This window comes from Drosophila pseudoobscura, chromosome X (assembly GCF_009870125.1).
Source record: "Drosophila pseudoobscura strain MV-25-SWS-2005 chromosome X, UCI_Dpse_MV25, whole genome shotgun sequence".
NCBI lineage: Eukaryota > Metazoa > Arthropoda > Insecta > Diptera > Drosophilidae > Drosophila > Drosophila pseudoobscura.
In genome coordinates, this window is record NC_046683.1 from 6,637,828 (window position 1) to 6,652,174 (window position 14,347).

A 14,347-nucleotide genomic window follows, 5' to 3' on the forward strand; every position below is an offset into this window, starting at 1 on the left:
TTTAAATACCTTTTGGGTACATGAAACAATGTTTATAGGTCGCGACTTTATAAAAGCATCTTTGGCTCTTTCAATTACCCTCGTGAATACTTGGAAACGCTTTTCCAGTACATTAAGGCCTCGAAACGCATCGATCTGTCAAGAGGATTTTTTCACAAGATCTCTATATAAAAGCTCGCGTAGATGAATGAATTAATTCACCGCAAACCTGATAGAACTAGTGTACTCTATACGATTATCATCGGAATAATGCGAATAAAGCTAGTAGGAATTAACGAAATTACCTTTATCTGAATAGAACGGATCAGGGAGAGGAGAACAGAGCAGAGCAGAACGAAGCGCAGCACGTGACCCATGACTGAGGTGAGGTGAGGCTGCAATTTGTAATCACATTTGTTGATACAGCATACCCGATTGTTTATTGTTTCAGTCAATTGAACGGAAGCCCCTGTCCATCTCATATTTAGCTGGCCAAGATGGGACATATTCTCTATAAAGCAATCGACGGAGCGAGAGCCGCCATCAGTTTTCCACTCATACTGAAGAGATGAGGACGATAAAGTGCCGCTTCGTGGTGCTCCTGTTGGCCCTGCTTTGCCTCGCCTGCGTTGGACTTGGAGTTGGAGCAGCACCCATTGGCGAGCATGTGGATCATGCTGGCTGCATTCGGATAACGATAGTCAAGCGGCCACTGGCGACGACCCCGACAACCACAACGACGACGACCACCACCACCACCACCACAACGACAACGGCGGCCACCACAGTAGCCACTGGCTGAAGATGCAGATGCGATGGAATTCGAATTAGATTTCTGTATTCGAATGAAATAAAAGCCCAAGCGAAAGGCGGAATCATGTTAATAGCATACTCTCGGGCAGCCACTCGAAATGTAATTTCAAAAGCACTCCAGCCCCAGCCTCCATTCTCCATTCTCCGTCTTCCAGCCCCCAGCCCCCATCCTCCATATCCTCCCCAAGGTAATGGGCCAAAGGCAGACCGCACAATGCACAAACGAAGCTGCCGAATATAATTAAATATTTTATCGCACAAAAAGTGCCAAAAATGAAACGACAACAAGAAAATGAGCAGCCGGCATGCGTTTGGCCGGCTACCAGGGTCTGGTACGGGTACTGGGCCTGGGCCTGGGCCTGGTTGGTCCTCGGCCTGGACCATTGTGGAAGTGTGTGTGGAGAGGCCAGGTAGAGCCCCGCTTTCCTTCTAATTCTGTAAGCTGACATTGTTTTGGCAGTCGGGAAAAGATTGTATGAGGATAAGGGTAAGGGCAAGGTGGGGCCGAGTGAGTGTGGAACCTATGTTTCCCCACAAACAATAAACCCGCAGATCCCCTCTTCCTCTACCTTTCGGGCAGTGCATTTCTTGGGTCCTTTCAGATGGAATCTTTCGGTTGCCGGCAACTACTACAGCAACAACTACAGCACCCCCACCCGTCGCCCATTGTTCTCTACTCCATTTTGTTGTTCCGACAATTTCCATATGAATTTTAATTATAATTTTTCTATGCTCATTTTCATGAAAACAATCAAAAATGACTTTTGTGCCTGCTCTCCAAAAAAAAACTACACTTCAGTGGCAGTGGCAGTGGCAGGGCAGTGGCAGGGCAGGGAAATGGGGCAGGGACCCGTTGCAAATTGTCACTGGCATTTATATGGCTGGAGGCCCAGTCGCCAGTGCCAGCTGCCAGGCAGGGGATCGGAGGTGGCGAACTACATGTCAAGTGGCTTTGTTCGCAGAAATGTCCCAAAGGTACAGCTGTGGATGGAATGCTCTAACAGAAAGATGGGAGGAGTGGAATGGATACTGTCATTTTCAGATACTCGTAATCCTAGATCAGAAATGGAATCAAATGGAACATTTTCGCAGGTCGATCAAAGATCGGAAAAAGGCATAGAGACAGATTACAAAAGAAAAGAAACTATACCGGAACCCAAAAGAAATCCAGAAAAAAGAATTTCACAGATCATTGAATGTATAGATACAGAAGGAAAATATTAGCAAGGAATCAAGAAAATAAAGAACAATAGATTAAAGAAATATGAATTTAAAATAAAAGTTCCCTCTTAAATATATAATTTGTCTCCGATCAGCAAAAAATAAAGAAGATCATTGAATAAACCCATTAGAACCCATTCTTAGAGAGGAACAGCCAGATATTCTTTCTTAAAAGAAAGGAATTTCCAGAAGGAAACATGCCGAAGATGCCAATATCGAAGAATAAAAGAGATCAAAGTTTCACTATAAAAAACCGATTGAAAACGTTTATAAAATAAAACTCTCAAGGCACAATGAATTTTCCTAGTTAAGTGCAGATCTCTTTAGAGCAGATCCTTTTCTGAAAAATATACGGCACCAAATCAGAGATAAACTCCAGGCCGAGGGCATTTACAGAACACATATGCTCTATTCCGAGAGAGAGAGCGAGACAGAGAGAGAGAGAGAGAGAGAGGGAGAGAGAGAGAGAGTAAGTGAGTAAAGGGAGTGGGCAAATTATATTCCAGCATAAAAAGTAACACAAAAGCAACACGGCGACATAAACAAGTTAACAGAGCGAGGAGTTGTTTGCCCTTTGTGGCTGTCGCTGTTGGCCAGGACCTGCTGCAGTAGTTGTTGCTGGTAGTGGCAGCTCGGCAGCTCGGCTCGGATGGCACGTTAGCGCTGCTAACATCCGTTTCCTGCCCTGGCCAAAAAACAATCCACCCATATGACAACTGTCGCTGTCCCTGTCCCAGTCCCAGTCCCATGCCCAGTCCCTACTCATGCTCCTGTCACTGGCCATGCATACAACATAGTTTTTGAAAATGCCGCGAGGTGGTGCACACCTGTGCCGCATGCAGAACATCTCCCCTCCCCACCCCACCACGCTTTGACGAGATTTGCACCTGTCCAAAGGCCCAGGTCGGAGGCTGTCATTATGCATTCTGATGACATTTTGCCGTTGTCTTTTGTGCAAAATTATTTTTGCAGTCGGCTAATTAAGAGGACTGCAGAGAGCTGAAGAACCAAGCGGATTTGGATTGAAGAGACGCCCCTTAGCCCATTGGTTGTCTTCCTCATCGATCCCGGGTTGGGTCCTGGTTGGGACAGAAACTAATTTTGCAAACATTTGTCAGCTCATTAACAATTCAATTTGCTGCATAAACGACCTAAACATACAAATACCAGGACCAGGACCAGGTCCACGAACGGCGACCTAAGGCGTAGGATAGTTTTACCACACATGCAAACGCAGTAAATACTCAATTAATGGCAGAAGTAAAACTAACGTGGAACCTTTTTGGGGTAGCCCCCCATCCACCCCAGAGACAGAGAGAGAGAAAGAGTGACCCCCAGCCCGGAGAGTAACGCAAAACTCAATCGCTCGTGCCTGGCACTTGAAAGCGGGTTCCCCCTTTTTGTTTTTTTCCTTTTCGCTTTCTATTTGGGTAGCCAGCTCTTTGATTTCTCGGGTCGGATAGTGGTTTGGGTCTGAGTCTGGGTCGGTGTCCAGCTCCGGCTCTGGCTCCGGGTTCATCTCCAGGAATGGTACCATAACTGCGGGCATTTTTCTAATTATGTACAGAGGATAGCAAAGCACAACTGCTTTGAACCCATTTCTCCGGTACAAAGCCCAAATAATTATGAATTGTGTTTTATTTTAAATATTTGCTAAGCTACCGAAGGAACATTCATCCACCCGCTGGTCAGCCACCATCCATCCATCCATCCACCCATTCACCCATTCACCATTCGCTTCACGTTGCCGTCTCCTGTATGGCCTTGTGCTTGAGTCCGAGTCCATCTGGCGTCCTGGAGGGGATCTGTGACTGCTTGTGGCGACGTCGCTCCAGCCAGCGGCGGACGAAGGGCGTAAGCAGCCGCGCGTCCACGGCGTCCAGGTCCGTTTCCCGCAGCAGCAGACTGGTGACGAGGGCCACCACGATAGTCAACAGTGCCCCAAAGAGGGTGAAGTAGAGATACGAGATGCGATACAGTTGGAAGGGCCCACTGGAGGCCTCATGACTGCAGAAATAACAAAGAAACGATCCATTAAATTAAAAGTGAGGGAATCTGTAAAAAAGGAGACCCCACCTGAAGGCACCGTCGAGCGGCAGACTGGCAAAATTGCGCGGCTCGCCGGCAAAGGTGTAGTTGCAGCCCATCGTGGAGTAGGGCTTCCGCTGGTACACAAGATTCCCCGTGACCAGCTCTCGTTGGGCGCTCACACACATCCAGGCCATGACCACCAGCGAACTGAATCCTCCAAGTAGGGCTCCCTTGGAGTTCACCCAAGGCAGCATGACGCCGGCCGTGAAGATACCCAGGAGCGGGCCATTGGCCACCGAGGAGAGTGTGATGGTCAGCTGCAAGACAGCGCCCAGCTTCTCCACTACTAAGACCAACGCCACGAAGACGATGCCGAAGACGACGACGACGCTGCGCATCACGAAGGCCGTCTGTCCCTCAGTGAGAGGCTGACTCCTGAAGGTCTTCACGAAGTCCTCCAGAACGACGGCTGAGAGGGAGTTGAGTCCCGTAGAGAGCGAGGAGAGGGCCGCACTAAAAACCCCGGCCACAAATACACCGGGCAGACCCGGATACGAACCCAGGGTCTCCATTACAAGCAAAGGCAGGAGCTGGTCGTTGCGCTTGGCCAACTTCGTCTCCAGGGGATCGCACTGGGCGTAGGTGGCGTAGATCAAGAGACCCGTGTAGCCGCAGATCATGAGGAAGGCCAGCACCCCGGCAATGAAGGTCCAGATGGCGATGCGGGCATCTTTAAGGGTTGGCAGCGAGAGGTAGCGCTGGATCATGTTCTGGCTGATCGCGTTCGACTTGAGCCAATGGGCTACGCCGCCGAGGACCAGGGAGTAGAAGGTATACCGCTCGGTGATGTCCGGCGTGAAGTTGGGCCTCTCTAGGCGCGCCGTCTCCTGGGCCCTCTGCCAGACGACGCTCGGTCCCCCGATGTCCAGGGTGCCTTTGATGAGCACCAGAGCCATAGCGCCGAACATGATGATGGTTTGAATGACATCCGTCCAGACAACGGCCTTAAGGCCTCCGATGCAGGTGTAAAAGATGCAGACCACACAGACAATGGGCGTTACTATGTGGATGTTCACCCCGGTGGCCTGGTTGAAGGCTATAGCCGGGACATAGATCACAATCGGCAGCCAAAGGAGCTAAAGGGGATATCTCATAAGAAACCGCAACAATGCAGCACTGCAGCACAGCAATGATCACTCACCGAAGCAACAATGAACATGACGGAGCCAAAGAGACGTAGACTCCGATTGTAGCGCTGTTCCAGGTACTGCAAAGAGACCGTCAACCGTCAGTCGGGCCACGTCCTGTCGGAAGATGGAGGGAGGAGGAGCTTACCTTATACGTGGATATCAGATTGAGTTCATGGAAGACCGGCAGGAATAAGTAGTACATGCAGAAACCCATCAGCACCAGTGAGCCCATGATGTACATGTACTGGGCACCATACAGATACACCTCCGTGGGAGTGCCCAGCAGAGTGATGCCGGAGATGAAGCTGGGGGTAAAGATTGCAACAACAGCTCGGCATGAGAAGGTATCCGTATAACGTTTCCCAATTGCCTTGACCTTCACAATAGTACTGTCGCCTGTCGTCGATCTCTGTCATCTCAGGGGAGATCAAAGTGCGTTTTATACAATTCAATTAGCACCAATGTCGTCTTCGTCGCTTAAATTGTCCGGAATCTTAGTCGCAGTCTCAGTCTCAGTCGCAGTCTCAGTCTCAGTCGCGCAGGCAATTGAGCGTCATCAATTTGAATGCCCTGCATGCGGGTTAGTTGGTTCGTTAGCGACGTTAGGCAATCCACGGAGCCCAGCTTTTGCGGGCCAATTATTAATTATGAAGCATTCCGATTTAGTGCGTTGATAGGAGAACGAGTTTGCTAAAAATAAACCCCAGCGGACGGCCGCTACAGGCAGAAACTAGGGCAGACTACGACCTACAATGGGGGATCGGGAACGGCATGGTCTTAATGGGGATGTTCGCCAAATCACTGGGAGCTAAATGGTGAAGGCCTATCTGCGTTTTGGATTCATTTTATACTTGTATCAGGAACGACTTAATATGATCTATCGATCCTTTTTAAGGTACTTTCTGAATGAGTATGTATATTGAAATTGTCAGCCTCTATTTTTATAAGCAATTTGAGCTTATTCTATCTTGAAACTCAGACTTTTAAATGATGTCAGATTGACCATAAGCTATCCGACGAAAACTTGACATCCCAAATTCATACCCACCTCGATATCAGAGACATGGTGATGGGAAATATCTTCATCTGCCTGCCGCCCACTAGATAGGAGGCTGCACTGTTGGCCGCCTCCTCGGCGCCACCGTGGGCCCGCTGCTTGCGGGACTCTCGACGCAGCTGCAGGCAGAAGTATACCCCAATCACGGCGCAGATGGCCAGCATCATACAAAAGACCAGATAGTCCGGCCAGCCGAAGCTCTGTAGGCTGGCGCGCAGCTCCTCCACATGCATTTTGGCAAAGAACCTCACACAGCTATTGGACACTCGAACAAAAACAGGGCACTACCGATCAGTCGATAAATGGACGCGAATTTCTTGAAGGTGTACCGCACTGACCGCACCGCTCTGTGGTACGCATCAGAGGTGACTGCCGCACACCGAAGGAAGGCGGCTCTGTAGAGCCGCGTCTGGTTACACTTTGATTTAGATTTGTTTTATCATCCGTCCATCCATCCAACCATGTATGCCCCCCTTCCTGTTGGGCTCCAACTGCAGCACTCGTAGTTGTTGTTGCCACACACCAACTAAAGTATTATTATTAGTATTAATGATATTATGACACACTCAGCACTCGACAAACGACACTCGACAGTTGACACTCGGAGCCACCGCTGTGACAGCCACAGCCACTGCCATAGCCATAGCCAAAGCCATTGCTGATCCAACAGCTGACGGCAGACGGCAGACGGACAGCTGATCTACGCCTCAGCGTCAGTCCTATCCCAGTCCCAGCGCCTATTTCCTAGCTAATTGAGTCAGTGGTCCGCAAATTGAGTCGCCATCGGGCACTTAAGCCAACGCGTTGTCTTTGCCTTGGCGCTCAACTTGGAGGCAACTTTGTGGATCGAGAGATTGGAAATGGGTAATGCGAGTGGGAACTGCGGAATGGGGTGCGACTGCGTAAATTAACTTGATTAGATTTAGCTGGCAATTTGCACCCGCCGCTGTCTCTGTTGGGATTGAAATCGCTATGTAGGCCGCGGCACCTCAATTTGCCAGAATTTACAAGATTTTGGTGGAACTATGGGGAGGGAATCATTGGAGAAGATTTGGATACAGCACAGCTATCATTGCTGTTTTATTAAGTAGAACAAAAAAAAAATAATAATAAAGGATATGAAGGATAAACTGCAGAGCTGCTAAACGCCGTTTAGTAGATTGAGCTGAGTGGAGGCCATGGCCATCGTCCTAAGACCGACTGTCTTCGGGCCAGCCACTGTTGCCTGCCTCCCTGCCAGCCAGGACATCGCCAACGCTACGCTCAAGCAAGCCTGGACATGGAGGAGAGTATTTGACTTGGTGTGCATCTATCAGAAGTCAGTGGCCGGACTCACCTGCTCCTGCTCCTCCTGCACTCATGGTCAGTATCGAGCTGGTCAGCTCCTTGATGGTGCGCTCCAGTTCTCCGAGCTTGGCCAAATCATCGCCGGAGGGAGCCGCCCAGCAGTTCTGGGTCAAGCACAAAAATAGAGCGAGGCACACAAAAGCACAGATTGGATGGGCCATAGCGTGGACTACGGTTATACTGTTATGTGGTGGCCATACACGATGTTTGGCCTTTTTATATGTCCGCTCCCATCTAGATCGGGAATCCCTTCATGGATCATTACTTGTTCTAAACGATTCGCTGTCCACGCTTCAACGATTGGCAAATGAACTGAGACTGGAAATCCCACTAAGATTCCTATCTGGCGGTCATGGGCTGATCATGGTAAAAAATATCACACATCGAAGCAACTTTCAGTTCAGTTTTTACGATTTCTGAAATTCTTTCGTACCGGAAATCGACGGAGTCACAAAAAACATTCTTAGCCAAAAGGGTTTCAATAAGTCTTAGGCATCGAAGATCATGTGTGTTCAGACTCCACGAGAAAATTAACATAAATGACTTTGATTTTCGATTCTAGATTAAATATTCCAAGTAATCGAAATGCTGCTACCATTAGAGGCAGGGTTGCCTTACGTTTCCAAATGAAAGTTCGGTTACACTACGCGATCATTGATCGATGGCAGCCCGAAAGTATGCAACGCTGAAATGCGATTGGCGAGAAACGATCTGTGATTCGTTTGATGGGGGTTGCATGGGGGATGCATCTACATATTTCCCTCTATTTTGCCACTGCACTTTGACGTCCCCTATCGTACCCATTTTTTCCATCTGCGCGTTGGCAGATGGAAATTCTGATGCTGCTGATGCAGGCGGCAGCTTCAGTTTCAGCTTCAGCTGTGGCAAAAAGCGTCTGCACTTTTGTGCCAATCGAAGCATAAAATGAGCAGCAAGTGCCACTACACAGCTGGAGACACATAACCGTACACCCGTACACCCGTACTGATGTACAGAAAATGTACACCCGAGCACCTATGTATGTACTACACACACACACACACAGAAGCAAATCAGAATCAAAAATTGTATGCGTTTGCACCTTGAACATGCGTCGCAGAGTACGAGTACACACCAGGTGAAATTTTATTCACGCCACTCACCAAATGAATACTATAAATACTCACTCTCTGCGCTACATCCATTCGGTTGGGGCTTGGTCCATATCTAACAACGGGGACACAGCTCTTGACTCCAAATTAATCAGACGGGAATTTCAATAAAGAATGGTTGACCAATCAGTGATTTGTGTAAAGATGGATTCTACAGATGTGTAGGCTTAGATTCCCCAAGAGAGTCTCCTATATAATAGAACATCCTGGCGGAATTCCGTCCTCATTTTGACAGTTACACAATAGGAAGGCCAGCGAGTGCAGATTTTGATTTCAAAGTATACAAAATATCCGTGATGCTTGTGATTAGATGTGTAGGGTCTCTGTGGATTCGTCTATTACTGAGAGTACGAGCACGAGTATGTATGCGAGCGGGGGTGTATATATCTTTTTGATTTCGCTGACTGATTTTTCTCGCATTTCTTGTTTATTTTTATGCTTTTTTCACTGCAGCGTCAACGGCGAATTAATTAATTCCAGTGGAGCGGTTTTTCAAGAAAAAGCCCTTTTTGCCATTAGCGGGGGTGCATGCCACATAACCTGCCAACTACGCTCTACCCGCTACCCTCTCACTCTCTTTGGGTTGGCCCACTCAAAACGGTTTCGCAGGTGTTGTAATATTATTTGGAATTATGCTGGAATTTCATGTTTTTCTTTACGTTTTCCCTACATGTTTTTCAGCCCACTGCCGCTGTTGCGGCTGCTGCTGGGAAATGCCATGAAAATTATTTGCTTTTTTGCTTTTTAATTTTGTTTCAAGTTGCATATGTCTCTCGCCCTACACCTGTGTGTGTGGCTCGTTGTTTATAGCTAACTTTACAGTTGAGAAAGCATTTGCTAAGTGGTTTTAATTAGTTGCCTCCGACTTGCTTTCGCCCGCGACCAGCGACCATGGTTTTGAGGTATGCGCCTCAGCCAAAACACTCAATCCAATATTACGAATACGAATACGAGTATTAGTATATCCCAAGGACAAAGAGCATCTGATGCATATGCTACAAGAGTAGTAAGTGAATTCGGTTCTCATTTTAATGATTTGAAAATCTTCGAAGCCCCTGGCCCAAAACTGAATTATTTCCATATAACACTCCCTGATGGTGGAACACTCATTATACACGTATGCAAATGCCCACTCAACCCTCTATCAAGACCCCACCGCAGCCCACTGTCATTCACACTTCGGTCATCATCAGGGGGCCAGGCTTGAGCACCCATTTACAATATTTATCAAGTGCGCGAACACACCCAAAACCTGGACGGGGAGCGCGATTAGGACGTACTAGGACTCAGACTCGGACAGGGGGCATCATATATTAGGGGCTTTGGCTCTGGTCATCATCGTCAGCAGCAGGCCTATGCGTGGCCTCTAATTACATCGCATTGTCATAACAAAATTGAGCGCATTTGACACGCAATTGCCCCACAGTTGGCGGTACGGGGACGATGGCGATGGCGATGGCGATGACGATGACATGTGAGAAATGCCATAGAAAGCAGAAGTCAGTGGCTAAGGAGGAGCTCCGCTTCGCTTCTGTGTCCGGGACGGGACTGTTGCATCAGCCCAACTAGATAAGAATTAATTGTTCAATGGCACGCATTGCACTAAATATTTGAATATGTCCAAGCAGGTAACCTCCCCCTGCCCCCGACCAGTGACTTCTGACTTAAACACACCCCCTTGCCGCCTGTCTGTCCGACTCTTCTCGCTAATCGGATAAAATTCATAATTATTGTTATTACTGTCATTTTTCTAATGACCCGGCTGTTGCGTGTACTTTTCTATTAAGATGAGCTATCAAACGCACTTTGACTGCACGGCGCTCATTCGCTCGATTCATTTCGCTTGTGTGCTCGCTTTTTCGGTGGTTTCGGTTTTCCAGAGGGCTAATGTCGGACCATCCCTCGCGCATCGCATCATCGATGTCCACGCAACGCACGCGTAAATTATGTAATTAAAATTCCACACCTTAATTCGGGCAATTTATTACACGAGCTTTTGACTAATTGGATAACGATCTTTAACTGTGGCCACTAAATACATACATACTCGTATTCCAGTTGCGGATGGACGTGGTACGTGGTACGTGGCACGATGTACTCATGAGTTCATAAGCGATGCAGTGCCCGATAAGGCTGCGATTAATTGAATTTTTACCGAAACTCAGACATGGCCACTCTGCAAAGGTGTGTGGAATCCTCGGGAGTGATTAAGCATATGAAATTAGTGGGCTTTCGGGGGATGGCTATGATCGATGGTCAAGCACACACAGGAGGAAGCTATTTTCCGGAGCATTTGCATAATATGACTCAATCTTTGTGATGAGAGAGGGATCGAAGGAGAAGACGGGAGAGCTTCTAGAGTCATGGGAAGTGCATCAAATTGTTGATCTAACAGATAATTTACTCAGAGTTCACAGCCCAATTATTGACAGAAGACCCAGAATACTTTCTTTGTCGATCCCAAAAAAAATAACAATAATGCAACTGCATTGCTAGGGAATATATTTGAATAATTGGCATGCCAGGGTGCAAGAAACGAGGATAAGAATAGTTTGGATAAAATATAAAGAGTTCCAAGGAGGTTCCGTAATCTACCTAGTGCTGATCTCAAGCTTCATGAGTGTAGAGTTTAAAGGGTTCAAGAACGCGATGAGAGCGAATGACTGGTGGAGAAACGGTTTCTGCTGCTGGAGCGATTTCGGTTCCAGCCGTAGCTGTGCCGTTTCCTTCATTTTCCAGCTGAGATGATTCAGATTCTGAGGCTTTGCAGTACTTGCAGAGTAACCAAATGGGACTCGGGAACGCGCAGAATTTGGATTGGGCGGCTTGAACAAGCTTCGTGAAGGCCTCGATGCCCTGTCAGAGAAGTGCATTAGATGGGATTAAATTCAGGCTACTTCAGGACACTTTTTACCTGGTTAATCTCTGCACAGTTGTTCTTAATGGAACCGGATTCGCACATAGCCTTTGCCGAATCGAACATTAGATCGCATGGCTAAACGATCGAAAGGAAAATGTGAGTTGGTCCGAGACGATTCTGAGTCAGTACTTACTCCCCCAATCGCCGTAGAGGGCTGGGTACTGTAGAGCGCCAGGAGAAGGCCCACGACAGCAAATGAATGCTTCATCTTGGTGTGGATTAGGGCTTGCTTGAAACTGATGTTGAAGTAACCTGAGCTGGCCCTTTTTATGGGGACTACCCATATCAGGACCTCGTGCTGGAAAGATTTCAGACTGCAGTCGTGCATTCAATACGAATCGTGACTTTTGACGGGCTGCTATCTTTATGAGACTCAAAAGAACTTCTTGCGCATATTCAGTCCACTCCATTTCCGTTTGCAACTCATGAATGTTTGTGTTTCAGAAAGAGAATGGCACTCATTCATCACGGGAATGGCCCAACATTTCCGACACCTTCTTCCTTGTGGCGTTCTGGTCAATAAATTGCACAGCCATTGATGGAAATTAAACACACACAAATCAAATAAATGAAAATTATAAACAATTGCTTTGGCGCAGTCGAAGTGGTTACGGCCAACACTGGAAAAAATAACCCAGTACCCCAGGTAGAAATTTTTTCAATCCGAAGAAATGTGCGATAACTTCATTTGGAATTCATTTGGAAAATATGGAATCGGTTTTGGTCCTCTCCTTTCGAGTCGTTTTGGAATTTTGCTCTTGCCTTTGCAACCATTAAGTAACTTCAGATCCAGATCATACTTTCGATTTTTGATCTTATGTGTCGCGAGTATCCAACGTTTGCTCACTGTGCAAAACAGTTGCCATCATTAAAGCGAGCAATCGGATGAGTCAACCGTTTGGAGAGGTGGCCAGAGCTTAGGCAAACTATGGGCTCTGCTGGGTGGGCGGTGAGGGGGTTGGGCTATGGGGTTTGAATGGGGAATGACGCGGTACTCTAAAAATAAAACGCTGCCCGACCGCTTGGCAGGGTCAACGAAGCTTTTCGGTATGCGGCACACGTGGAGCCGATTGGAAATCCGATTGGAAGTCGGATTGGATGTCGGTGTCGTGTGGTCAGTCGAGTTTCGTTAGTCAATGGAAAATGTTGTGAGGCATTCGCCAAATATCGACTATGACCTTCCGTTGCACCCTGTTGCCCCTACTGCTGCTGCTGGCACTGGCCCTGGCGCTCCTCAGTAGCCCCTCACTCAACCGCACGGTGAGTCTTGACATAATCCGCAGCAAATCAATGAATACAACATCCAAGTGAGGTTCCCCAGGCTATGGCGCTCGAGTTCATGGATGACGGCGCATTTGCGAACGACGAGGGGCACCCAGTGGATGAGGAATCCTCCGCAGAAGCACCAGCCGTATCGACAGGCTATACCCGGGACACGATTGCGCATTTCAATCCGCGCAAGTCAGATGCCGGCTTCCGTCAGCTCTGGGAGCGCATTCCCCTGCAGAAAGTGGACGTGATCAAGCGACGATAGGAGATAGGGAGGTGTGTAAGCCCAACCCAAATCGTGACCAAATAATCTATATTATACTCGTATACATATGAAAACTTACTGGAATACGTTGTCCGACGAGCCAATGTGCTCAGAATGGAATAAACTATGCTATCTATAGAGCATATTCTGGCACCGGCTTGTTTCTTTATTTATTATCTACATATATGACTTGTGTAATGTTTGAAGACAATTATGGAACGAATCGTGTCAGCAAATCCTATTAAGATGAGACAAGCGTCGATCAGAAACGAACTGAAAAGGGCTGAAAAACAAATAGACGATAAAGCTAATCGGATGGATATTGGGGATCACCGATTACATACACATTGCTGATGGAATTGTGGTTTCAGCACCTGCGTCACGGTTGCAGAGTACTCGACGGTTCACGAAGACACACATGGAAAACGACATTGCCATGACCAGCAACAGAAGAAGCATTAGGTCCTGCAAGAAAATCCACAGTTGGAAGGTGTTTTCTAGTGATCCAAAACAGGCCAACTTACCAATAAATTTGTATCTTCGAAGGGATGCGAGACTTCAAGAAATGGAAACATTTTGAACATTATTGTGGGGCGCAGAACGGAGAGAGCTCCACAGCACCCTAATACAATCATTGAAATTCCTTTTGCAGAGATATCTTTAAATACCATCCGGCACTATGGGACTTCTAGAAGTCTCAATATTATCTGCTCATAATAGGATCTGTCCAACAGGCTCACGTCAATGAAAGACGTTAAAATTCCTGTAAGGGTATCCCATACATATTCATCTATGGGTCAGAACTTCCTTCCCATTGGTCAACTCTGAGCCCAGCCCCACTCCCACCCTGCTCACAGCCAAGGCAACCTTCAGCCCAAGTAGTTCTTGGGAAAGTAATAAAAAAGCGAGCGAAAGCAGAAGCGTGGCTGGAAAAAGCGGCCGTCGCAAGGAAAACTTTTTTATTTGCATTTTGTTTTAGGCAGAAGAGGGGAGGAGGGAAAAAAGTGAGACCAGCTCTGTTTCAGTTTCTGCTACTGTGTATATTTTTTTTTCGTATTTTTAGTGAGTGTGTGCGTGGTTTTCCCTTTTTTTTGTTTTTCGGTT

General features: G+C 47.4%; 5 protein-coding genes across 5 annotated transcripts; 2 read left to right on the plus strand and 3 right to left on the minus strand.

Moving 5' to 3' along the window:
* The first annotated feature begins 503 nt into the window (after positions 1-503).
* Positions 504-854, plus strand: LOC6901766 (fe-S cluster assembly protein DRE2). Its single transcript, XM_002134400.3, has one exon. It carries the CDS (start codon positions 548-550, stop codon positions 779-781), a length of 234 nt encoding a protein of 77 aa, XP_002134436.2. The 5' UTR covers positions 504-547; the 3' UTR covers positions 782-854.
* A 2,779-nt stretch (positions 855-3,633) lies between these two features.
* rumpel lies at positions 3,634-6,873 on the minus strand. The gene is made up of 5 exons (XM_001355114.3): positions 6,283-6,873; positions 5,380-5,539; positions 5,246-5,311; positions 4,090-5,180; positions 3,634-4,020 (listed from the first exon to the last, which is right to left on the minus strand). Exons 1-5 carry the CDS (start codon positions 6,522-6,524, stop codon positions 3,753-3,755), a joined length of 1,827 nt encoding a protein of 608 aa, XP_001355150.1. The 5' UTR covers positions 6,525-6,873; the 3' UTR covers positions 3,634-3,752.
* Positions 6,874-7,437: 564 nt separating this feature from the next.
* LOC6901765 (uncharacterized) lies at positions 7,438-7,832 on the minus strand. The gene is made up of 2 exons (XM_002134399.3): positions 7,628-7,832; positions 7,438-7,564 (listed from the first exon to the last, which is right to left on the minus strand). The coding sequence occupies exons 1-2, from the start codon at positions 7,797-7,799 to the stop codon at positions 7,482-7,484; spliced, it is 255 nt and encodes an 84-aa protein (XP_002134435.1). The 5' UTR covers positions 7,800-7,832; the 3' UTR covers positions 7,438-7,481.
* A 3,442-nt stretch (positions 7,833-11,274) lies between these two features.
* Positions 11,275-12,052, minus strand: LOC6901764 (uncharacterized). Its single transcript, XM_002134398.3, has 3 exons — positions 11,843-12,052; positions 11,704-11,784; positions 11,275-11,645 (listed from the first exon to the last, which is right to left on the minus strand). Exons 1-3 carry the CDS (start codon positions 12,035-12,037, stop codon positions 11,397-11,399), a joined length of 525 nt encoding a protein of 174 aa, XP_002134434.3. The 5' UTR covers positions 12,038-12,052; the 3' UTR covers positions 11,275-11,396.
* Positions 12,053-12,818: 766 nt separating this feature from the next.
* Positions 12,819-13,396, plus strand: LOC6901763 (uncharacterized). The gene is made up of 2 exons (XM_002134397.3): positions 12,819-12,969; positions 13,031-13,396. The coding sequence occupies exons 1-2, from the start codon at positions 12,883-12,885 to the stop codon at positions 13,241-13,243; spliced, it is 300 nt and encodes a 99-aa protein (XP_002134433.2). The 5' UTR covers positions 12,819-12,882; the 3' UTR covers positions 13,244-13,396.
* The last annotated feature ends 951 nt before the right edge of the window (positions 13,397-14,347 follow it).

Coding starts and splice junctions, on each gene's coding strand:
- LOC6901766 (XM_002134400.3), top strand. CDS start 548: ATGAGGACGATAAAGTGCCGCTTCGTGGTGCTCCTGTTGGCCCTGCTT.
- rumpel (XM_001355114.3), bottom strand. CDS start 6,524: ATGCATGTGGAGGAGCTGCGCGCCAGCCTACAGAGCTTCGGCTGGCCG. Junction 5,312..5,379: donor ATCTGATATCCACGTATAAG/GTAAGCTCCTCC, acceptor GTCTCTTTGCAG/TACCTGGAACAGCGCTACAA. Junction 4,021..4,089: donor CCGCTCGACGGTGCCTTCAG/GTGGGGTCTCCT, acceptor TTATTTCTGCAG/TCATGAGGCCTCCAGTGGGC.
- LOC6901765 (XM_002134399.3), bottom strand. CDS start 7,799: ATGGCCCATCCAATCTGTGCTTTTGTGTGCCTCGCTCTATTTTTGTGC. Junction 7,565..7,627: donor TGCAGGAGGAGCAGGAGCAG/GTGAGTCCGGCC, acceptor CTCCATGTCCAG/GCTTGCTTGAGCGTAGCGTT.
- LOC6901764 (XM_002134398.3), bottom strand. CDS start 12,037: ATGCACGACTGCAGTCTGAAATCTTTCCAGCACGAGGTCCTGATATGG. Junction 11,785..11,842: donor CCTCTACGGCGATTGGGGGA/GTAAGTACTGAC, acceptor TCGATCGTTTAG/CCATGCGATCTAATGTTCGA. Junction 11,646..11,703: donor ACTGTGCAGAGATTAACCAG/GTAAAAAGTGTC, acceptor CTTCTCTGACAG/GGCATCGAGGCCTTCACGAA.
- LOC6901763 (XM_002134397.3), top strand. CDS start 12,883: ATGACCTTCCGTTGCACCCTGTTGCCCCTACTGCTGCTGCTGGCACTG. Junction 12,970..13,030: donor GCCCCTCACTCAACCGCACG/GTGAGTCTTGAC, acceptor GAGGTTCCCCAG/GCTATGGCGCTCGAGTTCAT.